The sequence below is a fragment of the Natator depressus genome, chromosome 3 (assembly GCF_965152275.1).
Source record: "Natator depressus isolate rNatDep1 chromosome 3, rNatDep2.hap1, whole genome shotgun sequence".
NCBI classification, from domain to species: domain Eukaryota; kingdom Metazoa; phylum Chordata; order Testudines; family Cheloniidae; genus Natator; species Natator depressus.
The window spans coordinates 18468257-18496145 of record NC_134236.1 but is presented as its reverse complement, the minus strand read 5'-3'; the positions used below and the strand labels follow the sequence as shown (position 1 = coordinate 18496145).

At 42.2% G+C, this 27889-nt stretch overlaps 1 protein-coding gene across 2 annotated transcripts in view; it reads right to left on the bottom strand.

Moving 5' to 3' along the window:
* CD2AP (CD2 associated protein) overlaps nt 1-27889 on the bottom strand; it is a 153423-nt gene that overhangs the window by 3267 nt on the left and 122267 nt on the right. Inside the window, exons 12-17 of one of the 2 annotated variants that reach the window (XM_074947494.1) lie at nt 24733-24892; nt 21489-21631; nt 9306-9418; nt 7155-7244; nt 1651-1838; nt 978-1041 (exon numbers count right to left, since the gene is read on the bottom strand). In XM_074947494.1, the coding sequence (XP_074803595.1) occupies nt 978-1041; nt 1651-1838; nt 7155-7244; nt 9306-9418; nt 21489-21631; nt 24733-24892 (758 nt within the window). Of the gene's footprint in view, nt 1-977; nt 1042-1650; nt 1839-7154; nt 7245-9305; nt 9419-14949; nt 15024-21488; nt 21632-24732; nt 24893-27889 lie in introns of those variants that run through there. The other variant, XR_012638733.1, reaches the window with a different exon arrangement.

Below are 27889 nucleotides of genomic sequence, written 5' to 3'. Positions count from 1 at the left end.
ACTGTACGGTATATGTATCTACATGCCACTAAAACCTTATTATTCTGTTTGAGTTATTCTGACTTACTGGTCTCCAGAATATTTAAAAATTACAGTTGATTTATGACTTGAAATTTTGAGTTAAAAAAATCAGAAAATTTTGACAAAATTTTCATGAGTCTTGTCTCCACCCTCTCTCCCTTTCTTTTTTTTTAAACCAGATCTATAAAAACCTGACTTCTCCCTACATTCAGTTCTCATATCCATGATTTAACACACTGCTTAAAAGATGTTTCATGGCAGGATAACTGAAGCCTCTTAAAATAGCCTACTTGAGAAGCTCTAGGACAACAACAACAACAACAAGAAGGAGTTCTTGTGGCACCTTAGAGACTAATGAATTTATTTGGGCATAAGCTTTCGAGGGCTAAAACCCACTTCATCAGATGCATGGAGTGGAACAAACAATAAGGAGGTATAAATACATGGCATATGAAAATATGGGAGCTGACTTACCAAGTGGGGGGATCATCTTTTCATATGCTGTGTATTTCTACTCCTTATTGTATGTTCCACTCCATGCATCTGATGAAGTGGGTTTTAGCCCACATAAGCGTATGCCCAACTAAACTCGTTAGTCTCTAACGTGCCATAAGGACTCCTCGTTGTTTTTGCTGATACAGACTAACATGGCTACCACTCTGAAACCTAGGACAAAGCAGGTTCACAATACACTGTGGATATTATTGAACCCTACTACAGACCTAAACACGTGGCTAACCTCTACTTTGCATTTGGAAAATGGAGTTTTTCCAGCTTTGAGTCTTTCATGTATAAAATATAATTCTCCATACCCAACTTCTGCTTTACTAGGCAATCATTCAAATTCATACTAACAATACAGAGATCAAACAGGACTGTTAAAGGTTTTCATTAGCCCTCTGGTGTCAGAGTATTGTATACACATGACTGTACACTGTCCTCATAGTTAAAATTACCTCTAGGAGACTGCGCATCATCTTCTCTTCCTCCAAATCTTTTTTTAGTTTTTCCAGTTCTTTGCTATAAAATTATAAACAAAATTAAAATACAATTGCAACTGAAAATAAAAAAAACCCATGGTCTTGTATCTTATGGTGTTGAGAACTAAAATTGTCACAGATAGGGGAATTAATTCCCCTATCACATATATGCTACACATATTTAAGTATTCCTTAGGAATATTTTCCATGCAAGATTATTCTCATAAAATAATTTATGTAAAATACTGGGACAGGACAGACCCTTTAGAAGGATGGGCTTATTTACATACATCTTGAGCTGAATTTTGAAAGTGCATTTCTGATTGTTACCTCTTTGTTACAAGAATTTTTATTTTTGCTTGAAGAGTAACCATTTTATGGAATGTTTGTAACTGATAAAAAAGTAGAAAAACACAAAAGGAAAAGGAGGAGGTAGAACGCAACCTCAGCAATATTTCTCAACAAAAATTAATATTTATTCATTATATAATGAATGTTGGGTGAACTTCTAAAGCAAGGTGCCTAATGCAGTCCAAGAATGATCAATATGGAAAGCTTACTTTTGAAAAGAAAATTTCAAGTATATAATATTTAGAACAGAAGTTGTTAAAAATATTCAATTGAGGGGTAAGAGAAATTAAATATTTACCTATGATCTTTTCTCAGTGCTTCTACAATACTCAACAACTCATTAATCTGAATCCTGAGATCGTTCACAGAATTTTTTTCCCCGTCATCTGTTTGGTCTTTAACTTTGATTTCTCCAGGAGCAGAACTGAGTATAACAGAATTTGGTCTTGGAGATGAAGATAGAGGTGGTGATGTGAACACAGGTGGCTGAAAGAAATCAATAAAAAGGTAACAATGAATTCACTATAAATTGGGGAACACACACCACACAAATTGTGTGTTTTTTTCCCCCAGTATTGTTTCAACCCAATGTATTACGTTATAAAAATGGTACACAACTATACAAAAACCAGTGTTACAAGTTGGAGTGTGTACAGTAATTTATGTACTTTGGGCTTTTCAGTCTTTTACAGAAGACATGACAGGAAGCACACTCCATTTGACAAGGCAGTACATATTTGTGCCAGATAATGTTCTGACAGTAATGGATGTATAAGGCCAATGAGCCTGTCTGGCATGTCTCCCATAAGCTGGAACTACCACCTTGAGAAAAAGACAGTTACCTTTTCCGTAACTGGTATTTTTTGAGATATGCTGCTCATGTCCAGTCCATATTAGGTGTGCGTTCTCGCTACATGCACCGGCGCAGGAAGTTTTTCCCTCAGCAGTATCCGTAGGGGACCGGCTCTGGTGCCCTCTGGAGTGGAGCCAGCATAGTGCAGTATAAGTAGCGCCGCTGGCTCCCCCCACCCTCAGTTCCTTTTTGCTGGAAACTCCGGCAGATTGCAACACAACTCTGCCAAACACAGCGTTGTCTCTGGCCTGCCGAGTGATGCCATAATGAGCGGTAAACGTGTGAACAGAGGAAAATGTTGCGGCTCTACAGATGTCCTGGCTAGGGATGTGCGCCAGGAAGGCCACCAAAGGCGCCTGTGCTCTCACTGAGTAGGCTCTGACAATTGGTGGTGGTGGAACCCCCGCCAGGTAGTAACAGGTCCTTCGAACTTGGCCATGGCTTGCCACATATTGAAGTCATATTGGCCAAGGAGGGCTTGATGGTTGGCCACTCTTAGCTGAAAGCTGGCTGATGAATAAACCTTTTGCCTGAAAAGATCCAGCCTCCTTGAGGGGGAGGGATAGCTAAGTGGTTTGAGTATTGGCCTGCTAAACCCAGGGTTGTGAGTTCAATCCTTGCAGGGGCCATTTAGGGATCTGGGGTAAAATTGGGGATTGGTCCTGCTTTGAACAAGGGGTTGGACTAGATGACCTCCTGAGGTCCCTTACAACCCTGATATTCTATGATTTTAAGTATATATACATATTTTTGGGGGTGGCCCCGAGTTGTTCCTGCCTCTCCATGTGGTTAACCACCTCGACCACAAGGGACTTGGGGGCTGGGTGGGAGTATAAGTACTCTTGGCCTTTGGTTGGTATGAAGTACTTGCGTTTGACCCTTTTAGAGAAAGGGGTCAGGGAAGAGGGAGTCTGCCACAGGACATTAGTGATCTTAGAAACCTCTTCATGAAGGGATAGAGCCACCCTAGCAGGAGCCAAGGATGTCAAACAGAGAGTCCAAGGGCTCTTCCAATTTCTCTGCCTAAAGCCCCAGGTTAGAAGCAACCCTCTTCAAAAGTTCCTGGTGCACCTTGGCATCATCCTCAGGAACTGGGTGAGGGGGACCCGTGATGTCCTCATCGTTGTCAGACGAGGCCGATGCAGGTGCCACGGGAACCTCCACATCCATTGGTGGTCCAGCAGCTTGCTCCCCTGGGTCCTCCTGGACCTGCAGGGTCTTGCCCCCCCAAAGTTTCCAACACCAGAAGGGGACGGGATATCAAGGCTGCTGGCCTCTCCGAGGCTCCTGACACTGATTGGGCAGCCTGGGTGAACCCCCAAGGGTTCAACAGGTACCATTGCGCCAGCCACTGTGCTTGGGGCCATGGAACAGATTTTGGCTCTGACAACGTAGTCGGCACTGTTGGTACTGGGACTTGTCTCGCAGTCAGGAAACCCCGCTCCAAGCTGGAGCTACCAGTGGAGCAGTCAGTCCCGGGTGACCAGAATCGGGTTGAGAGTTGGCTCTTGTCCGACCGGTGCCAGTCGTTGCGTCCCGAAGCCGAGCTGTCCGAGCAGGACGGTCTTGATCAGGCTCTCAGGGACTGATGGCGTTCGGTGGATCTGCACTGAATACCCAGTGATCCATGCCTCACACTACTAGACCAGTACCGGGATGTTGAATGGGACCAGGAGCTCCGATGAGCCCGTTGCAAGGGAGGATTGTCTTGAGTAGGGCAATCTTCATTTTGGAGATGGGCGATGACAGCCCACTAATCGGCGGACTCTGGTGCCTGATTGGTACCGGACCCTTGAAGATGGTCGGGCCCGTCCCGGAGTTCTGCTGGGTGGCGCATGCTTCAGAGGGTCTGCGCCAATCTACCGGCAAGGTACACCTCAAGTCCCTCAATCGGTGCCGCCGGTGAGGGGACCAAAGAGGACTCCGCTGAGCATGCATCTCCAGTCCTGAGGCACGACGGCTGCAGGTGGGCGAACGCTGGTGGGACGTCCCTCTCGATGGGGAATGATACCGCTGAGGCGGGGACACACGCATAGGTCCCTACGTGGGTTTTCTCCATGACCAGGGTACCGCAGGAGCTGGTGAGGGCAGCACCAGGATCTCCTGAGCTGCTTGAAGGGTTTCGGGTGTTGACGGCACCTGCAGCTGGCCAGGGCCTGCTCCGGTATCTGGAGTGGCAGGCAAGGCATGGGATGAGCTTCACTGCTTGACTTGAGCTGGGGCCTGACTTCCCAATGGGGCTGTTCAGCTGTCTGACATGGGTCTTGGCTCGCTCCCTGCCCTCTCCTTTGCCTGGCGGGAGGTAGGAGATCTCCTCACAATCTTTTTTGATTTCTCGACCGGAGCCAGGAGGGAGACTGGTGCCGGCTTGTGGATGGCGCCAGGGGAGCACTGAGGAGTCGGGCCACTGCTCCGGTGCCAGAGTGAGTGTCGACTCCATTAGGATATCGCGTTCCTTCTTCGTCCTAGGTTTAAAGGACTTGCAGATATGGCACTTGTCACTTATGTGCCCCTTGCCTACGCACCTTAGGCAGCTGGCATGTGGATTGCTGATGGGCATAGGCCATTTGCAGCGATTGCATGGCTTAAAGCCTGGGGACCGGGGCATATCCCAACCCCCGGCTTGGTGACATTCGGAACTAACGAAAAGTTTGAGACTACCACTATGGGTAACTAAGAAAACTACTAACTGTGTATAACTATTTTACAGATTTCAGAGTTCGCAAGAACAGAGAAAGAATCAATGTTAGCCAAGGCAGCAGATGTTCCAGCACCGTCACTGGCGGCAAGAAGGAACTGAGGGTGGGGGGAGCCAGCAGCACCCATTATACCACACCATGCGGGCGCCACTCCAGAGGGCACCAGAGCCAGTCCCCTACAGATACTGCTGAGGGAAAAAATTCTGGCACCAGTGCATGTGGTGAGCACACACATCTAATATAGAATGGACATGAGCAAGCACTCGAAGAACTGAAGTGACTCCAAAATCCTCCTTAGGAAAGATCTTGTGTGAGGAGGGGGAATATTTTTAGCTCTGATCTCACACAATTGTCTGGCTCCTAAACACTGATAGTAGCTGCGCCCAGTTCCCCACAAGAGAACTCTTGAAAGGCATAGCAGAATACCAAAGTGGGAAAGCACCACAGGGAACCAGCAAGCTCTCAGGCCCTCATACCTCGATGCACCATGCTCTGGATAATTGTCTTGTGCTGGACACACCCTGAGTTAGCCAACCAATAAGTATGGTACCTAACCAGGCAGGGCAAAGCCAACCAGAGGCCCTTTTTTGATAGAGGGGATGGTCCAGAGCACATGCTGGGTGTGACAAAGTTCCTCCTCTACCTTGGTGGGTCTTGCGCTTATTGGCGGATTTGCTCGCCTTGGAGCTTCACGGCAGCCCTCAGCTTGGTCGTTTTTCTGAATTCACAGTCCAGGCTGACTCCTCCTGTGTCTGACCAGGAGTTGGGAGGATTTGGGGGGAACCCGGGCCCGCCCTCTACTCCGGGTTCTAGCCCAGGGCCCTGTGGAATACAGCTGTCTAGAGTGCCTCCTGGAACAGCTGTGCGACAGCTACAGCTCCCTGGGCTACTTCCCCATGGCCTCCTCCCAACACCTTCTTTATCCTCACCATAGGACCTTCCTCCTGGTGTCTGGTAATGCTTGTACTCCTCAGTCCTCCAACAGTCTGCGTTCTCACTCTCACTCCTTGCGCCTCTTGCTCCCAGCTCCTTACACGCGCACCACAAACTGAAGTGAGCGCCTTTTTAAACCTAGGTGCCCTGATTAGCCTGCCTTAATTGATTCTAGCAGCTTCTTGATTGGCTGCAGGTCTTCTAATCAGCCTGTCTGTCTTAATTGTCTCCAGAAGGTTCCTGATTGTTCTGGAACCTTCCCTGTTACCTTACCCAGGGAAAAGGGACCTACTTAACCTGGGGCTAATATATCTGCTTTCTATTACTCTCCTGTAGCCATCTGGCCCAACTCTGTCACATGGGCAAGAGAGACCCATTATTTAAGGTGCTATGCCAAGTCTGGACTGCCACCGCTTCATGTAGGGTACCATTTTCTAAATGCTCCTGCTGCCTTGAGGAACTAATTCAATTATCAGAGCTCCCTCTCACCACGCAAGGATTACTTAGACTATGTTCTCTGGGGAAGCAATCATCTTGTTGTTCTCTGTTTGTACAACACCTGGGGTCCACAACTGGGCTCACAGGCACTACCACAATACAAATATAGTAATAATGAGAAAGACTGGGGAGCTGAGGCAGGCACAGTAGGAGAACAATGCACCAGAACCTTAGTAACTGAGGCAGTTTTACCCAAGAGGAGCAGCCCATTTAAGATTAGGAGCCCTCCTCTGCAGAAAGCACTTTTCGTAATGTTGTCCCAGAGGAGAAGTGGGGCTCTGCTAGGAATCATAGAAGTTGTCCCTGGAGTGAGGGGAGGGGTTCACCTCCCTCTTCACATTGGGTTGCCCACTCTAAACACGCTCCACACCTTTCTGTAACTGCTTGTTGGCAATCCCTGCCTCCTGCCATCAGATTTACTTTGGAAGTAAAATTCACAGAAGTTTTTACCAACTATCTGGAAAATCCAGGATGACACCAGCTCTCTCATCTTTCAAGAGCTGCAATGTAATGGGGATCCCTAAAGTCAGTCATTAAGCAAACTTCCATGGTTGTAACTGAGGAGAAGCTATGCCATTCTGCATGCCTTTTCTGCTCAAACCTACATTTCTTTATCCAGGAGCTAGGTGGCAGAGCAGACATCCAACCTACTCTTAGAACTAGAAACGTAGTTCTGTGTTACCCAGTATAAAACTTGTCATTCCTGTATCAATGCAGTTTTGTATTTAGCTCATATAGAGCACTTGTGTTTGCAGCTATCTGCAATCTGTATAGCTGCTAGTAGTTCAATATGCGTATCTGATCATTTCAGCTTCGTACCTTTTTAACTTCAGATGACTTTGGTTTGGCACTTTCTTCCTCCTCTTTATGCACCTTCACCATTTTTTCTGTCGTCTCATTTTGAGTTGGCTGGTAAATAAAAACATGCATATTATATAGAATGTGTGCAGAATAGATAAAACAGTAACTTACAAAATTACTAAGTGGGATAGAGTAAAACAGGGCAGTCAACAGGTGGACCCCAGGCTAAATCCGGACTGCCAGACGCTTTTGAATGGACCTCAAAATCTTTGTATTTACTTATTACCACCATTGTTATTTTTTATTATTATTTTCTCTGGACACTGGACCTTGACTTTATCTTGATAAAAAATAATTGACTACCCCTGGAGTAAAGTAAGGACAGTAACTGAAGCGTATTGTCAGAAATATCACTGACTATCTTAACTTGATTTCTAAAATATTGTTAACCTCTTCTGTCTTTCACACTCTTTCCCCTCCCTGCCCCTGAATGTTTATTAAATTAGCTGTCAGCTCTTTGGGGTAGGAACTATGTACATTTCTGCAATGCTTAGCAAAATGAGACCTTTGGACACAACCACAATACAAACACGTTAAAAAGAGTTATAACAGACTGAGGACTTGGACAATTGGACACCTCAAGAGGAAAAAAAGGTCTAGACCCCACCCAAATAAACAGTTAAACCAACTGATAGTGTGCTATCTTATTTTGCTATAAGAATATAACAGGTAATGATCTTTTATGAAAGCCTGTAATGCAATGAACTTAATAGTCATTACAAGATATGCATACAGGTTATAGTTACGAAAGTATGTGATTGTACATATAAAAACTGTAATTTTAACTGTGGTGCCACTTCAGTATCACCTCACAACAGGACAGTGAAGCAATCAGGCAGGCTGAGACTACCGCTCCACCCATGTGAGACTGTCTTCAAGCATATATCCATTGTCCAAGTCCAGGAAAAAAACAATGAGGAACCATCAACGCAAAATGGGAACAGCGTGAAACTGAAAAGAAAACCAGAGTCTTCGAAAAATGAAGAGCATCCAGAACTTGGGGACAGTCTCAAGGTGGGGGCTGTCCATGGACGCTGGAACCCTCCTATAGCTAGGGGATATAGTAAGAAGCTGTTTTAAGGCAAAAGGTAACTCTTATTAGAAGAGAGATTTTTTTTATCTAATATGAAAGTGTAAAGCCTGAAGCTGCATCTTTAGGTTTATTTTCTGTGTGCTTTCCCTTATTTCATCTTTGAGCCTGTGCTTTTTCTATTAAACAAACTTTTTAGTTTTATCCAAACTGTTTTAGTGCAAACTGTATGGAGAGTGTGTGCGCCAAAGTGCATTTATGGGAGTGGGGAGGGTGCTGATTTCACACCTTCGGGGGTGAGGAGCCAGAGGGGGACAATCTGAGTGTCTGGTAATTAAGAACTCTGGGAGACCTGGGATTGGAAGTGCTGTTGATGTTACCCTGCAAAATAACTAAACTAGCGAGAGCCAGGGTGAGACCTTGTACTTGTGGGCAGGATACTGGTGTCAGGCAATTGAACCACAGCTGCTCAGCATAAAAGACCCCAAAGTTACATGACATGTGGTAACAGAACCCATTTCTGGTCTGTGTGGACCCCACAATGTCACATGACTCCATTACAGTTCAATTGACATAGCTGCATAAAGATAAACAAATAGAATATTTAATTTATCTCCAAGATTTACTTCTCCTGGCATTTGATATCTTGTATGTCTGAACAGTAATCTACACTAAACTGTGAATTCCCTGGGCAGGGATTATGGGTTCTTACTCTTATAAAACAGAGGACACTGCTGGAGTTGAAATATAAAAACTCCACAATGAGAAATTTCTTTTATTGATGCTACTGTACCACTATTTGAGTAGCCAGGGAAATAGGAAACAATGTCAAAACCCAATAGAATAGATAAGAAAATCTTTTTTTTTTTTTTTTAACTGCAGTCGTGATGCTGCTATATTCAGTTACACTCATTTTCATCTTTACTTTTCCATTTGTGGATACATGTTCCTATCAATACTCTCTTAGGCATTTGCTAATGAAATGACTTCCCTGGAGTGATGTTGTCCAATAAAATTCTCTCTTGTGGGAAGCAGATATCCTAAATTTATCTTCAGAATAATGCAGTCAGTGTACTCACAGAATGATTGCCGTTGAACCGAGTAGGCAGCCTCCTGCCAGGCATCTTCGGTCTGCTTGCAGTAGGATGTGACAGTTTATCTGAGGTAGCTATTACATCAAAACTTAAAAGATCTAGAAGAAGGTGAGAACACAGACCCCCTTTAAGTTCAGAAGGTTCTCAGGAAGTAGAAACAATTTTTTTTTTAAATCATTACGGAGACAAGACAACAGTACATCCAAAAGACTTTCAGCACACTATGCTCTCAGGATATGCAAGAAATAACTGTCATACACTTTTCGTAAGTCTGGAAAACAGCATTTTCATTAAAGAAACTAGAGAGAATTGGCATCTTTAAGTTAATAAAACAGTTAAAAAACAAGGAATTCAAATTCATATTCCCACCAGAACAAGAGAGGCTCAAGAGAGAAGGTGGCATGAAGCAGATTTCAAACTCAAGTGTTGAGGAAAATTCGTAGTTTCTCACACTATATTTTTGAAGGAAACTCAGAATAGCACAATAGTTTTGAGCTATGTCAGTGTAGATCCATTTAAGAGTTTTACGGATAGTGTATTTTCCGATCTTGATACTCTTGAAATTAAGCATGTTAATCAAATTTTAATGGAACCCTAACAGAAGAACCAATGTAGAATGTTTTAAGTTACTACTAAGGGTCTCAAGGGGCATGATAAAATAGGTGGCATACATTCACTCATGTTAAATCTGCTTAAATGTGTACATCAAGTTGTAAAAATGGCTCCTGTTAGCTCTCACCTACAATTCCAGCAGGCTTTATATGTACAATAAATAACCTGTCTACAGACAAGCTGCAAGCGTCCGAGAGCTTTCTAAATGTTCCATTTATTTTCACTTTCTGTTAGTTTCGACATCTTTTCATGTTAGGTGAGAATCTGTTTGTGCTTGTGACACTACATAAAGAACCTGGTAATTTAAGTATTGTTTCCCTGCATTCTCTGACTCCTCCTTGCTCCTTGAGATAAGCGTCAATTATTTACACCCCAGGGACACAAATACCCATTAGGACAAAACCACCATTTAACAGTATGAGTAAATGATTTTAGAGTGACAAAAAATTTAAGTAATTAAAGCTAGTTTACCCATTTTGTGGCTACAGCTTAATTAACCTCAGTGCCTCAGTTTACCCATTTGTAAAATAGTTAACAATACCTACCAATCTGAAAAGGGTGTAGTCAGGCTTAAGTGTTTGTAAAGCACTTAAACATCATTATCACAATATTATATGTCATGTATTATGAAAGTATTTTAATTTGTAAGATATCTGCATAATACATACTGACTTCCATTTTAGTTAAAATTTACTATCTGTTAACGTTTATCTCTACAGTCAAATCTTGATATGGACTTGAATGCAAGTCAATACACACTTAGTGTTATTGGTTCCGCATCATAAATCATAATGCATTTGGCAGAAGTTATATCGATCAGCAGCTAATATTTAACTTCATTCCCTATTTATTACATTATCCTTCCAGGTTTCCTCATCAATCTTCAAGCTCTAAGTAGCATAGAAATCACAGATGGAAAAGACGTATTGGGGTCATCTGGTCAGTCCTTCCATAGTACTTTAGTGTTTTATCCAGAAGAGTTTCATATGGCTCAAGTGATGGGGCTTTCATAGACTTGAGATCTCACTATTAAAAGTTCCATTACGTTTAGCTACACATCTTTGTATATCCTTAAGAAATTATGCTTCCTCCTTGGTGATTACACCTTTCAGCTATCTCAATATGCCTATCTTCCTTTTAGTTGTCGCTTAGCTAAACTGGAGAAACTCTACTAAGGGATTTTTAAGGGCACCTATCACCCTTTGTAAATGTGTATTAATGCTGGCAACAGAAGGGAAAAGTAGATGTAAAGGGAACGGAGATGAGTGGAGAGAAATGGAAGGAGAAATTGGAGAGGTGAGGAAAGGACAGAGTAATGGGTATAAGACCACCGATGCTGAGGGCAGTTTGAGAAGAAAAGGATGGCCACAAGATAAAAAAGGTCATTGTAATCAGGTACAACACAGTATACTATTTGTTAAATGTCCTGCAGTAGCTATCAAGGAGATACCCTCATATTCTTAATGGTCCACCTAATCTCAGAACAGAAACCTGTGTTAAAAAGTAAACATGGGCCTCCATTAGTTATGTATTAAGAGTAATAATGAGGATGATAAAAGGAAAACAAGACTAAAATATGGTATTTATATATTCTTCCAGTCTCAGGACGGTTCCTTTCGCCTGTGGTAGCAGCAGGAAGCAGGAACCATGTAGCAGTAAGCTTAAAGAGGTGCACAAACTGAATTACTTCGTATACTGTAAAGGATGCCAGCCTGTCTCTCATGGTTGAGTCACATGCCAGGCGCTCAAGTTTTAAGAGACCCATATATCCAGAGAGAGCAATGTTTCATTAAGACTTGGGAAAAACAGAGTCCAAGGCTGCACCTGTTGCCTGTGGTACGTTATGGAAGTACTGGGATGATTCGTAGAACTGTTGCTTTGCTTTAAGACTGCAAACTCTTTGGGACAGACTGTTACACCTCAGTAAAGTGCAAAGTGTAACACAGTGCTATCAGAATACAAATAATAAAGGGAGCTCTCTATTCATTTCTTCCTTACATCTTTTCTTTCTTGTTGGCTTAATATTGGGAATAGAGTGTGATTACTTGATGCAAGTCTGTAGGAAAGGCTACAGGTATTGACAGCATCCCAGCTGAACTGATGAAATTCGGAGAAGAAATAGTAATAGATGTACTCACCAAGATCTGCAACAAGATCTGGCAAACTGGTGAGTGGCCCTCAACGTGGACACAGTCACTGATCATCACTCTGCCAAAGAAAGGCAACCTGCTTTTGTGTCAAAATTACCGGACTATAAGCTTAATTAGCCAACCTAGCAAAGTGATGTAAAAAGTCATATTGAAGCCACCAGCGGAGAATATCATCGCTGAAGAACAGGCTGACTTTCATACTGGAAGTACCATCACAGAACAGATTTTCAACCTTCTTGTTCTATGTGAGACGTTCTTACACCATTAGCAGGACATCTACCACATCTTTATTGACTTCAAAAAGGCATTTGAAAGAGTATGGCATGAAACTCTTGGGCAACCATGAAGTAGTACAGTGTTGGTTGTAAGCTTATTCTTACCATTAAACAACTGTATGCCAAGGCCAGCAGTGCAGTTCTCATCAATGGCACAATAGGAGGGTGGTTTTGCACCACTGCTGGAGTCCAGAAAGGCTGCCTTCTTTCGACCACACTGTTCAACATCTACTTGGCATGCATAACGACTGATGCCCTAGAAGATCACATACGCACAGTCAGCATTAGGGGGCGAACCATCTCAAATCTTCGGTTCGCTGATGACACTGTCAGCCTAGCAGGCAGTGAAGATGAACTTGCCAACCTTGTGAAACAATTGGCTGAAACCTCCGCAAAATACGGCATGGAAATTAGTGCAGAGAAAACCAAGCTGATGACAAACAAACATGATGGGATCAGCTCACATATCACTGTCAGTGGACAAGAGCTGGAGACAGTGAAACAGTTCATCAGTGATTGCCCACAAATACTTGAAGGATCCAAAGCAGAAATTCTGGCAAGAACTGTGCAAACAGCAGCAGTGGCAAAGCTGAAGCCAATTTGGAGGAATAAGAACATGTTCCTGGAATCCAAACTGAAACTGTCTCATGCATTGGTCATCTCCATTTTTCTGTATGTGTGAGAGACACGGACCCTTACGGCAGAACTTGAACAGAAAATACAGGTAGTAGAGATGAGATACTTCTGTAAAATCCTGGGCATCTCCTACTTTGACCACATCACTAATGAAGAGGTCCGCATCATCACCACGCAATGCGCTGGGTCATATGAACACCTCCTGATGACCGTGAAGAAGTGCAAGCTGAAGTGGTACGGCCATGTAACAAGATGTTCTGGAACATCCAAGATCCTCCTCCAAGGGACAGTACAGGGGAAGAGAAGAAGAGGTAGACAGAAGAAGAGATGGACTGACAACACAGAAGAGTTGACAGGAATGAACTTCGCGGACACTCAAACACTGACACACAATTGTCAGAGGTGGAGACAATTGGATGATTGCTCATCAGTGATGATGCCCCAATGACCAATGCGGTTATGGGAGTGATGATGATGATGATGACGATGACGACTTGATGAAAGAGGTTTCATTTACCTTTGTATAATATTACCTATAATGGGTGAATCCTGAGCCCCATGGAAGCGAATAGGAGTTTGATGGGCTGCAAGACAGCCAAAATTTCACCTATTCTGTATCAGTTTTAATTGTAAATGAATTGTTCACTTATTTATCAAGGACCTTTTTCCAGTTACTATGTGGGTTTTTAAGACTTCATCTACCAAAATGAGTACTATAGTGCTAAAAAAGAGCTCTAATTTTCATACATCTGCTGGATCAAAGACAAGTTGAAGGCTGAGACATATTGCCAAAGAGACGAGAAGGTTCAATTAACCTCAGGCGGTTGTGATAGAGAAAGCAGCCTATTGAGATCACCTACCACCACCTAAATCTGGAGCTGTACATTATAGCAGGGTCATGAAAAAACATATAATACAACAGAAAAAGATTCAGCCAGTCAAAAAAAGGTAGTCAACAATGTATGTGGCAGTAGTTGGTGAATTTTGGTAGTGAAAGTGTCCAGTGGTCTGGCATATACTATTTCCGTTTGTCTGAAGAACTACAGGGCACAACAAAAAAATGAGACGTGAATGAAGAAGTGAGTGAATTAATCCCCTGAAGTTGCCAGGGTTTAGCAGCTCAAAGTACTAGCTACACTGCAATTATGCTATATGAAACGAGGAAACCCAACATTCATACCATAGCAAGACAAGATAGATAGCTGTTTGCGCTGTCTTTCACCCTGTTAAGACTAAACTTCATCCCCACAAAAGATTAGAAGGCAATCATAATAAACCTCAGAATACTAAGACTTCAGCCATGCAAAAAACCATGAGTTTAAAGTTATTAACTATAATTAAGAATGGAGAAACAAATGGTACACTGCAAATCATTGTAAATGAAATCAGAAGAAGATTTACATCTTATGGGAGGTAATTACACTCCATTTTAAAAAAACACAATATATTACAGTTTTATAGGACAAGAAGCCAACAGGGTAAATTATAAAGACTTGTTTCCAAGACTTAACATACAAGAATTAAAAAATAAAAAACAAAAAACCATCAGTGTGCATAGCAGACTTGAAAGTCAGATGATATTTTGTGTGTGCAAAGATGCAGTAAAGCCATCCACCCCAGCCGCATCAGAAATGTGATCAATATTTAATGTAATCCCATTACAAAAAGCTATATCTGGGGCCTCAACTGACAGGTTAAATAATAGTGTGTAAATATTTGTACACTTTTATGAAGTCCCATAATTTTTTTAAAATGCATTTAAAGGTAAATACTTATCTGCTAGCAAAGGAAAATCTGCATCCAAAACAACCAGAAAAGCATTTTAAAATAAAAACCAAATTTTAGTATATACAACTGCAAATGAAAATTAACTCTGAGCTGCTAAAAAGAAAAGGCTACGTGCATGTACTGGTATAACACACAGTGTTTGGATTTCCTTATATAATGTTATCTTACCAAAATGGAGAAGGGTAGGGTAATTTCCTGACACGTAAGAAGGGAAACATGGCAAACAGGATAGGAAACAAAATCTGGAAAGAAAAGTCAAGGAGAGGAATGTCTAGAAAAAAGATTCTGAACCAAAAAAAAAAAAAATATATTTTACAAAGCAGGAAAAAGAAACATTTGTAGAAGGAACAGAATTGTTTCACATGTTCAGCATATTAGCATTGCCTATATTATTATATCTTCAGGTCTCAAACACACAGAATCACTTTGTTTTCAGTCTGTTACATTTTTGGTTTAACTCTCTAATCGAGAGGGGAAACTTTTACGGTCCTTTTCAAATGAATCATTAACAAGTGGTATTCAGAAGTCTTCACAAATATGATCACTGAAGTATTTATTGGTGATCTAACAGCAACAGGTATGATTTTCAGACGTGTTGAACAGCAGCGTACCATTGAGGCCAGTACCTCTGAAAAATCAGGCTCAACAAATATTGTTCATTTAAGTAATTAATCTGAGACCCTAAACTACCAGAAACAAGACTGATAGTTAAAATGGCTACAAACCAGTTAGACAGATACAAGGAACATTAGTGATTCTGATAAAACTTCATCTTCTGTGCATTCACTTCAGTGAACTCACACCAACAAGTTGGGATAACACACTAACTAGAAAAGCAAAGCTTGGGTCGTCTGACCTCAAGACAGGACATCTTTTAGCGCTGTGAAGGCATGTGTTGCATTTTCTATTTAGCTTGACTCTTATAAGATCCAAAAAATAATCTTAAAATTGCCACAAACAACTGAAGTGTTTGACCTTACACAGCCCCAGGTTTTGTAGCATTAACAAGCCCTTCCGTAGCCGTGACGTACTCACAGAAATTTCAGTGGTGTGATTTTATAGGTTTCACTGGCATGAGTTGGGACGACTGCATTACACGCTGGTGGTAAAGCCATGAATGAGTTAGGCAGGTCATTCCAAGCAACCATGGATAAAAGCTTTCTGCCACACTTGGCTACCATGCACTCTGCCTGTTACGCATGTTCCATAAAACCTATTTTATGGAGGTTTGAGAGAGTCTGGAAAATATTTATTGGGACTAATTTTCCTACTCCTGTCTATATAAAATCAAGTGTCTTAGTTAAATAGGAGTTCAAACCTACTGGGCTATAAAAAAGTGCAGAGGTGACTCTTGCCTGTTGTGGGGTTTCAGAAAGGGGTATCCCCCCTCGGGTGAGAAAATTGTCTCTTCTCCTCTGAAATGTGCAAAGTTTGTGGCACTTTTTTTTTTATGGCAGCTTTTTGAAGGTGCTGGTAAATTTACAGTGTTAGAGATATTCCCACAAGGTTCAGTCGGCAGAAAGCAGATGGTGCGGATCAAACCAAGATACCTATTAAATTTATCACATCGCTTTGCGATTTAGCATATGGCTAACACATCTACATATAAGATCTTTAAGGGAACATACCAAACTTTGAGTTAACCATATCTATTTATCTTGGGTAAAACTCACACGCCTTAAGGATCAGTGTATGCGCATTTACAATATAAGATCCTGATCTTGCAACTGACTCCATGCAGGCGGTTGCCCCCAGTTCCCCCCAGGGAGGCAGTTGAAGGATTGGGGCCTACCTTCATTTCAGGCTGATACAATATCACTTTTGAATGCTTGTTTCATATGAGACATTGGTATTTAGTACTACCTAGGAAAAGTCTTTTAAATTATGTTTTTACTCTATTCTTATTCAAAATAGGCAATTAAATTTAAAAAATCTTGTGCTTTGATTTCAATATGTAAGCACAAAATGCCTACACTCCAGCCTGTGGGTAGCCTTGCTAGATAATTAAGAATATCAAGATTAAATTAGCAACAGCAAACCAACAATCTCTTTGCAGTCCACAAAACTAGAATTTCTTCAGCTCCCACAAAACTAGCTGTGCCAAATAAAAATCCACAAATCTTTGCCCAAATCCCATCACCCATCCCATTTGGGTTTTATAGATCAGAATCAACTTCTGAAACTCCATCCAGAAACCAACAGGCAACCAACACAAATCCCGGAGCATTGGTGTCATGTGCTCACCACTTTCTGCCCCAGCTTCAGTATCCACATGCAGATCCCCACAGCGTGCACTGGAATTGCCTAAACTTCAAGCAACAGAAGCATGAAGGCCTGTAACATAGTCCAGGCCTAAGAGAAAGGGTTACAACTTCCTTCCCACGTGGGAGGGAATAAAGCCATTCTGCTCAATTCTGTTATATAGCTGCCTAACAGCAAGGAGTCTAACAGAACTCCCAAAGTGAATGCTCAGCTGACACAAGAAGGGGGGACACACCTTCAATCAATGGGTGACAATCTTTGCCACATTGTCCAATTGCTTCCCCAAACATAACAATATGACCTCTGTTTCCCCTGGCCTCAGCCTGCTCACTCTTATCAGAGCCCCATTCACTACCATACACAGAGAAAGATAATTGCTCCCTATAGGTTGGATGAAAGGGAAGGATAGATTCAATGTCATCAGCATATTGAATGCACGTCAGTCTGTACCCAGTCTTCCCTGCAAGCTCAAATATGCACAAAAAATGATAAATGAAACCCCACATGACAGAAACATGAAGGCACAAAGCCAGCCACCCTTAACTACACTCTTAGTTCTCTCTCAAAGGAAACATGCACCCACACTAAAGAATAAACATCCATGAAATAAAAAGGCATGTCCCATCATCATCAACCCTATCCTCAAATCACTAACATTCAATAGCCACTTTCTCTGATTTATCATCACTCCACTCTCTTCCTTAAAGCCCTAGAAAATACAGGAGCCTTGCAGTGCTCCCTGAAAGTCATCAAACGCCTGCCCTGATGTACCAGTAAGATGGGGAGTATACAGAAGACCTGTCATCAAGGGGATCCTACCACCAACTCCCTCTCTCTGAAATCAGGTTTCAGAGTAACAGCCGTGTTAGTCTGTATTCGCAAAAAGAAAAGGAGTACTTGTGGCACCTTAGAGACTAACCAATTTATTTGAGCATAAGCTTTCGTGAGCTACAGCTCACTTCATCGGATGCATACTGTGGAAACTGCAGAAGACATGTCTTCTGCAGTTTCCACAGTATGCATCCGATGAAGTGAGCTGTAGCTCACGAAAGCTTATGCTCAAATAAATTGGTTAGTCTCTAAGGTGCCACAAGTACTCCTTTTCTTTTCTCTGAAATCAGCGTACTGTAAGCTTGAGTGCCTCTGCTGACCTACAAGGTCCTATGTCAAAACCTTATAGCCGCAGTATATCCAATACTCAGCCAATGTCATCAGTGTACAGGACCTGACTGAGTGCAGTGAATTATTCTAGTCTCAGGGTGACAAAGGCAATAACAACTGTAGGGAAGGTCTACATCTGAACAAAAACATCACATTCTCCTCGCCGAAAGATGACAGAAAGACATGCTCTTGGCCACACATGCTACCTGACCATGTAGGAATAGCACAAGATCTAATACAACCCCCAAAAAGGAAACCTGAGTAACAGATTTCTGACACACTTTTAAAGCAAAGGGGCTAGTATCTCAGCCATTTCATCTCCCAAACTACTAACATTAATTCCTTCTTGCCTGAAAAAAAGCTTTGTTCAGTTTACGCTTATGAAAGCCCCAATCTTCACCAGATACTGGTTAAGTCCCTTCACTGTCCCCATCCAAATAAAACTGGCACATCATCTATTTTCTATATGCACCACATTTAACAAAGAAAAAACTATTTTAGAAATAACTTGGAACATATTAAGCATTTTTGTGGGTACTACTTGCAATATTCTTAGGATGCCTTATTATACACTAAGTTATACACTAAGAGCATGACTAACTAATATCACTAATCCACTAAATATTGGAACGATCTTTACTATACAAAAATCATGATTTCAAAGTTACATCTCAGACTCCATCAGGCACAGAAGCAAGTGCCGCACATCCTAACGGGAAACTGGAAACCTCCTCTTTCCAATGGAAAAAACTCCCATGGTTAGCCTGTAGAGCCATGAGAAAATGACCCTTACACTTGTAGTCCAAAACTGAACATTCGCCACTCCACACCTCAGTTCAGTGCAATTTGGATGGGAAGTTACACATTCTGGAAATGGAGTAATTATTTCTGTTCTGCATCTCTAAAAGGCATTCTGAGTAAAGGGTCATGTCCAAGAGGTCACCCTGGGTTGAGACCATGTGGGTTTAATCAGTGATGAGCTGCCAAAATCTTAACCGGTTCCCTATAAAAAGTTCTGATTTAAGGGATGTGCCACAGAATGTATTTTTTGTACCAATAGGGTGACCATACGTTCGTATTTTCCCATATTTTGGTTCTTAGATCGCCATCCGGACGGCGATTTAAGAACCAAAAAGCCTGACATGTCCGGGAAAATATGGATGTGTGTTAACCCTGCCTAAAGTTTTTTTTTAAACAGATGGGCCTGAACTAGAAATGAGCTCCGTTTCACATGTGTGCGTCCCCCACCACTCCCTCGGGGTGAACTAGGGTGACCAGATGTCCTGATTTTATAGGGACAGTCCCAATTTTGGGGTCTTTTTCTTATATAGGCTCCTATTACCCCCCACCCCCGTCCTGATTTTTCACACTTGCTGTCTGGTCACCCTAGGATGTGCATATGTGTGGGTCCCCAGCTGCTCCCTGCCCCCCTCACTGAAGCAAGTATGCAGGGTTACTGCCCTGGGAACTGCAGGGCACCAGTGGACGTGGGGCCAGCTGCAGACAGGGGCGTGGGGCAGGGCTAGCTGGAGGTAGGGCAGGGGGTTGCGGGGCTGGCTGGAGGCAGGGGCTGGCTGCAGGCAGGGCACAGGGTGTGGGGCTGGCTGGCTTCAGGCAGGGCTGCAGGGGGTGCGGCAGGGGTTGGCTGGAGACGGGGGGTGTGGGGCTGGCTAGCTTCGGGCAGGGGGGTGCGTGCTGCAGGGGTTGGCTGGAGACAGGGCAGGGGGTGCGGCAGGGGCTGGCTGCACGCAGGGCAAGGGCTGACTGGAGGTAGGGGCTGGCTGCAGGCAGGCCAGGGGGGTGTGGGGCTGGCTAGCTTTGGGCAGGGGGGTGCGGCAGGGGTTGGCTGGAGACAGGATAGGGGGCGCAGCAGGGGCTGGCTTCGGGCAGGGGGGTGCGTGCGGCAGGGGTTGGCTGGAGACAGAGCAGGGGATGCAGCAGAGACTGGCTGAGGGCAGGCGGTGCGGGGCTGGCTGGAGGCAGGGTGGTGGGCTCTCACGGGGAGAGCGGCTCAGAGCAGCCCAAACAGCAGGACGCAGCCCAGGCCCAGCAGAGCAGCCAGGGACCCACCAGGCAGCAGCGGGAGCCCCAGGGCCAGGGGAGCAGCAGCAGCAACAGGGCTCGTGCCTAGGGCCAGGTGGCAGCCCATATGGCTCCCGCAGTGCAGTGCCCCCGGCGGCCGGAGGAGGAATTACATCACTTCCCGGCCAGAGCCCATCAAAGCCTCAGAGCCCCCTGCAGGAAAGCGGGTTAACAACCGGTTCTAAAACTGCTTGAAAATTTAACAACCGGTTCCTGCGAACCGGCTCCAGCTCACCACTGGGTTTAATGCACTAGAAAATTTCACATTTAGAGGCCAGTGTTAAAAATTGCTATAAGTCAGATGTATGGAAGAATTGTGTGTTCTCAAAACTAGTCCCCCCCATGAAGGTTTGCACAAGATCACAAGAGTCACCATCCAGTTTAACAGAACAGGCAACCTTTGAATAGGAGGCACACGCAGGATTGAGATCACAGTGATGTTATTGACAAAGAAGGAATATATTAGTAGCAGTTATATGGGGAGAGCTTGCATAGCATCTGTCCAGAATGTTGCTGGTTCTGGGCAATACTTAAAGTTCTCATTAGACAGGGGTAGAATTGTAAGTCAGATGTCAGATTAAGATCAACGTGCATCTAGCAAGAGTTAGTTCACTTTCATCAGCACCAAATACTGAAATTCACAAACTACAATCTCTTTCAAAATTGTAAAGCACTAATGAAGGAGTTAGCCACAAAAGTTGTCAACTAGACTCCACAAAACTATAAATGAATGTTATGAATATTAGTAAAAATATTTAAATAGGTTCATTAAGTTATTCTATGTGCAAAAACAGCAAGAAGGTGCACAGAAAATGACAGTGAGAAAAAAAAGGAATCTTTTTATAAAGGTAAGGGAGGTCAGGCAATGACAAAAATATCCTTTTAACTGAAAAAAGAAAGCCATTATACAGGTGTTCATTTTTCTAGCTAACCCAATACAAAGTAAGGCGTTATCAGTTCTCTGCATATTAGCCTGATAAACACTGTACATTATTTTTCCCAGTTACACAAAAGAGCTATCAGCAGTAACTATTTAAAAAATTGTATACCCTAACACATGTAACTGCTCTTGCACTAAATATTTAATATGTGTATACTCCAATAAAAGAGTTTATTCTAATAACATGAGAGTATCCCAGTCCAAATAGGAAAGGCTCAGAAAAGCTCTCCAGTACAGTATTTTCATTTGTTTTTCATCTTACCTGGTTCTTTATAGCTCTTTACTGCAACTGAGTCTACCTCTACTGATTTTGGTCTAAGCGGTAAATGTTCAGAGTCTAACTTTGGTTTTATTAGTGGCTCAATTTCAGACTTCAGTCGAAGGGAAACTACTTCCCCATTAGATCTGTAAAGAAATAAACAGGGAGTCTGAATTTGAAACAGGTCATAATTCAAACGTATTAAGAGTTAAAAGCAGAGGGGAAAATGTCTGTTTCCTGTTCTTTAAGCATTTAGATTTAAAAATTTCACAGACTGGCTCTCACACCAAGACAGACAAATAAAATCAATGTTGTGCTATTCATAAACATATTTACTTCTGTTAGGACTCTTATGGACAAAAATCTGCCCTCCAGATATGTGCAGGGCTTTCAGTAGGAGTTCCACATGCATACTTCAAAACATCATCTGGTAATATTTTATCACCGTTTAGGCTCACTGTATGAACAAATCTAACCCTTTGCAAAAAAAAATGCTATAGTGCAATGCAACAAAACAAAAGACAAGAAGGTTGAACACCACCTTCAACAATATCTCCACTTCAGAAACATTCACAGGTGAGGTATGAAGGGTCCATTGCCCTCAATTTTTTTTAATTAAAAACATTCTTAATGGACCATAATGGGTGGTTACATTTAGTTAAATATCCTGTATAGATGGCCCTTATTCTAGCATTGGATAGTCTCTCTACACCCTTTATTACTGTTCTGGCAGTGAAAGACTCCTAGATTTTCCTGCATCCTAGACCCAAAAGTAAACAGATGAGCCATTCCTTTGCCACTCTTTTAGCTGCATCTTGCAGCTGAAGGTAAAAGTTACTTTGCTTAGGAAGCTGTGTGAATTGAACAGTTTGACAGGTTAAATGTTGGTTACTAAGTTCCCTTTCCTCTAAAATGTGGCTCTATACTCATTTCTCCACATGGGGATTATTACTGCAGCAGGGTTGCCTTCTCTTCTCCCATCCACTCAGGATAGTGTCAAATATTGAGCAGCTGTGGACGTTTTCAGTCATAAGAACATTAAAATTCTCTGGCCACAATTTATTATTTGTCTATATCTATATCTCCCCTTTGGAATTCTGTTCCATAACATATTCCAATATGTTAACTGTTACCCAAATTGAAAAACATTTCTGTTGTATACTTCTCTACCTATAAAACAATAAATCTTGAAGTGTGCTGAAATATGAAGTCAATACCTAGCCAAGAATGGGTGGCCCTCTGTAGATTAATAGTATAGAGCTGCACTCTTGGATTGCACATGCACCTGCTGCATGAAAGCCAGAGCTCCCAAAGGGGTAACCACTGGGAACCTGTACATGCAGTCTCACAGAATCAAACCTTCAGTGTGAGGTTATGTACAGAGCTGTGGCTTACACGTCTGTTAGTTTCTTCCACCATTTAGAATCTACAGCACAGAAGTGTGGTGAATGGGGATCTGCACTGACAATCTACTCAAAGAGCCAATTATTAAAATTGGCTAGTAATCTCTCTTCAAGATCTCCATTCTTGAGAGATTAACTGCTACTGTGAGGAGTCAGGTTTGAAGAGAACTAGTTGAACAATGATAATAGCACTGCTGTCCTGAACGGAGCATCAGCTCCCGTGATGTGCAAAGAAAATGGCAATAGTGCATGAATAATGCACAGTATGGCTAGATACCAAGAGAAGAGTGACCTGTCCCAGGCATCTTATGCCTTATCTGTATTTACAGTAGTGTGTCGAGTACAGACACGACACAGGAGCTACTTGCCCTAGTGAAAGCAGGCTGAGCTCACGCCTGTCACTGTGCTGTGTAACCACATGCAGCAGTGAAATGCTCCAACGAGAGGGGATGGAGACCAGTGGAAGAGACTCCAGCAGCTCCCCGCTGCCACAGCCTTTCACTACAGCAGGAAAGGCTCTAGCAGGGAGGAAGCAACAGGAAGCTACAGGAGCCTTTCCATGCTGTCAGACTTTCCTGCTGCCTCTCCCTGCCAGAACCTTTTCCTGACACAGGGAAAGGCACTAGCCATGGAACACTACATTGCTAAAAATAGCAGTGCAGACATGGGAGGCACTGCTTGGGCATACAGACAGTTATGTAGGGTATATACCTTAGAGCACTTTACTTGCCTAAGCTGTGCCTCACTATCTACACTGCTATTTATACCCGTGCTAGCTGGGTGTGCAGTGTCTGTTCTCTGTGCATGCCACCATAAGTGTAGATGTATCTTCAGGAAAGATGCCGGAGACAGCCCATCTCCTGCAAGACTTAAAATTGTTCAAAAAAGATCACATGACTTTTTGGTTTGGTTATAAGGGGACACACTCTCCTTACACTGAAAAAAGAGCTGATTGGTTTTTATTCAAACTGACAAAAAAATGTCACCTCATTAGGCAGAGACCAGGCATGGAAAAACTTCAGTCTGAAAAAATAAAACTTCAGAAAGTTGTCAGTGACTAAAATCAGGGGACAGAATAGAAGCTAAATGCAACTTTAATACTAGTGGTTGGAAATCAGGGTTAGAACAGAAGCTGATACACAACTTCAACAATAGTGGCTGCTGTTACTCTGTTATAATATGAACTATTAAGGGAAGACAGAGAATTTAAATCCACTCAAGCAGTTGAAAAGAACTGAGGAATCTTGGAGATTCAGATCCTTATATGATCTCACTCACATGTTCCCAATGGTCACTACTTTTCTAAAGGACAATGATTTCAACAGCGAGGGCATGTGTGCTCCAGGAGTGGGGATTTATACTGACAATACTTAAGTGAGAAATTTGGTCATTTACACAGTGATGTGTGGCTCTCTCCAATGTGGTAATTAATTTCTTAAGTGTAACACCCACAGGCTCATCTACCCAGCATATCACAGACCACCACTAGTGACTCATTTCCTGTGGCCATAACTTACACAGAATGCAGCAGCTTAAAACTTGCACTGCGTTTGATGATTCAGAAGTGCAGCATTTCACACAGAATGCAGGTCACGGTGCAAGGTTCCCTCTTATCTGATTCAAGTAAAATGTCACTTGACAATTAGAAAATTAACAAAAGGTAAAGCTGATCGCCACCCACAGAATTTCTGAAGCATAGATAAGTATAGGGCACTGTGTATCCTTATGACATATTCACCTTCAGATTAATTAAGGTTCATAGTTTAGCAATGAAGCACATGCAAACATAAACTAATGAAATCTATTTATTACATTGGATTAAAATTAAATACAAATATACTCACTTAGACACAGGTGATGGTAAAACTGGTTTATCTGGTCGTTTTGGATGCAGAAGCCCAGCTCTAAATACATTATTAGTCTTGCTTGGAGGAACAGGCTTTTTGGGTGGTACCTGGGGAGCTACTGGCTTAGAAGGCTTCTGATCCAGAGCTGCTTTTTCATCTTACAAAATAAGGCACAAAAACATTTTTAGATACATTAGAGTAATTTATCTAGGACACTTTGCTCCTCTAATTATGACTGGCATTTCATCATAGTGGCTGCTATCAGAAATGATTTCCCTGAAGATTTGATGCTGCATCACTTTGAGATATATTTAGATAAAAGTAAAAAGAGGAAATGTGCATACAAACTGTACACCTGGACACAAGAAATGTGGTTAGCATAAACACTTAATGCAACTTCTTCAGTGACATTCCTGGTAATAGGTCAGTGATTCATTAGTGCACTGCAGACAACAGCTTAGTCAGTCACACACACAAGAATTCCTGCTGTACTTCTAATGCCTTCCCCTCATATCAATTCGTTACATCTACTACTAAAGATATAGATGTTTATCCCTGTTTCTTTTACACATGCATCACAGAGCAGGAGTGATCTCTAGATGATGACTTCCTTGTGCACTTAGATTCAAATTCTGTAGATTAAGGACCTTGTCTTCCTACGTGCACACTGGTAGTACTAACTGAACATAAAACAAATGAAAGTTAAACAGGACAACTAAAACTTCCACTGTTTCATCGCCATACGATCCATTTGCTCAGATTTGGTCAATTAACGACGGAAAACACACATTTGTAATACTTAGTACTTTATGGAGTACTTCTATTTTCAAACCACTGTACAAGCATTAAACCAACAATCCTCAACGTTCCTGTGAAATCAGGTAAGCATTATTCCCTCTCTGCAGCTGGCAAAAGGCAGAGATACAGGGTGTGTTTACACTGCAATTGGAAGCATAACTGCAGCTCGTGCAGACATACTAGAGCTAGTTTTAACCTCGCTAGCTCAGGTACAGTAGCAGTGAAGCCACGGCATGGCAGGCTTCAGCACAGGACTGCAAGCCGAGTAATTAGCCAGGGTTCTGGACGGGCTTGCACAGCATACACTGAAGCCTGTGCTGCGGCAGCTTCACTGCTATCAGTACTTGATCAAGCTAGATTAAAGCTAGCTCAGGTATGTCTACAAGAGCTGCGTTCAAACCCCATGAGTGCAGTTTACACACACCTTAAGTGACTTGCTGAAGCCTATACAGAGGACTAAAGTTAGGAGTTCTTGATTCCTTGCACAAGGCTGCATCACAGTGGCTTGGTAGAGCAGAGGAACGTCTCTTGCTTTATATGCAAGTGGTCAGAAGTTCAAACCTTATATAAAACGTATCTGAGGAAACAGGCTCCAGTGGTTAAGGTACTAGTCTAAAATTTGGGAGACTCAGGTTCAATTCCCCGCTGTGTCACAGACTGTGTGACCTTTGGCAAGTCACTTAGCTTCTCCCTGTCTCAGTTCCCCCAGCTGAAAAATGGGGACTGAAGCACTTAGTAACAGTAGTACCTCAACAGGGATGTGTGAGGATAAACACATTGAAGATTGTGAAGTGTTTAGGTGAAATACCACCTATGACAGAATCTACTACAAATAGTGCCTTATTGCAATTTCTGAAGGCCTGAGATACTAGAATTCAAAGATATGAAGCATACCAGTAAATCAGTGAAAAGGCTCAGTTTATTGGAATCATATCTCCAGCAGCGCTTTTTTGGTATTGAGTTGGAGTAACTGATATAACGAGACAATACACAATTTTGCCACTTGGTGCTGCTAAATGATAAATACAGAATTATGAGATTTAGTGTTGTGTAAAAAGTCTTTTTAATTGATTTGTCTTTTTCTGGCTGGCTGAACAATTTTAAACTTTAAAAATTACAAATATATGTGATACGAGTGGAGAAAGGAAGCATAAGTTCTACAATGCTGCGTTCAGCCAATATCAGTCACCAAACTGGATCAATAATTTTGTATTTAAAAAAGAAAAATCGATAAACAATTAAATGTTTACATATGAATTACAGTCAACTATTCTGACATTTTTATTTTTATTATGTGATATTCCTCAATGTCTAGAATGCTATCTGAACTTTTTTCCACAAAACAAAACCTAAATATGAAGGCTGTCACAAACCAAGAAAAAAAAAATAATGACTAAATACTTTAAACTGTTTACCACAGATCACCACACCATAGGGATCAGTCACTTTTGCTATACAAAAAGATATAGCACTCTGTACTTTAACAACTATTCTGGAGTTAATAAACAATGAAAAAGATACTAAAAGTTGGCTAAAAGATAATGCTACATAATGGAAAGGAAAATACCATACCGATTACATTTACTAACAGCAAAAAGTTACCACGGCTAACTAATGTCATTAAACATCCTTTCAATAGTCATATAAAAATACTGCTTATATAAAAGAGCAGCTAACCAATTCTTGTCCAATTAAGGACAAACTTGGGCTATAACGAGCCTAATTAGTCTCTCATAATAAGGTTTATAATTTCATATTACGATTAGCTAATAATTTTAACAGGACTAATTCCACCACAATTTAATATTTTATTAAAATGATTAGCAGTATTTGTACATGTTTTCAGGAGAGGTAGAAAATGCATATATAAATGGAAGTTTATTTCAAGCAAAACACCACTACTATTTATCTTCACAGATTTTAAGGCCAGAAGGGACCATTATGATAATCTAGTCTAACTCCTGCATAACACAGGCCTTAGAATTTCACCCATTTTATACAGCTCAGCAGAAAGCTCTGCACTTAACTTTCCATTTTTAAAAATGCAGAATTTCCCAGAATTTGATGTTATATATAATTTGCTTCTTGGCCTGTTATTCTGCTGCTAGTAGTCTGTTTAATTTAATAGTGTTAACAACAGTATTAACTTAAACCAGGGGTCTCAAACATGGGGCCTTGGGGTTATTTTCTGCGGCCCACCAGCTCCCCGCGGCACCCCTGCCCCCCACAGGTTTCCCGTTCCCAGCCAATGGGAGCTTCGGGGAAGGTACCTGGAGGAGCGGCCAAGGTAACACACAGACCCCTGTGCCCCTCCTCCCCCAGGTCCCGGCCACTTCCCGGAGTGGTGCGCACCGGG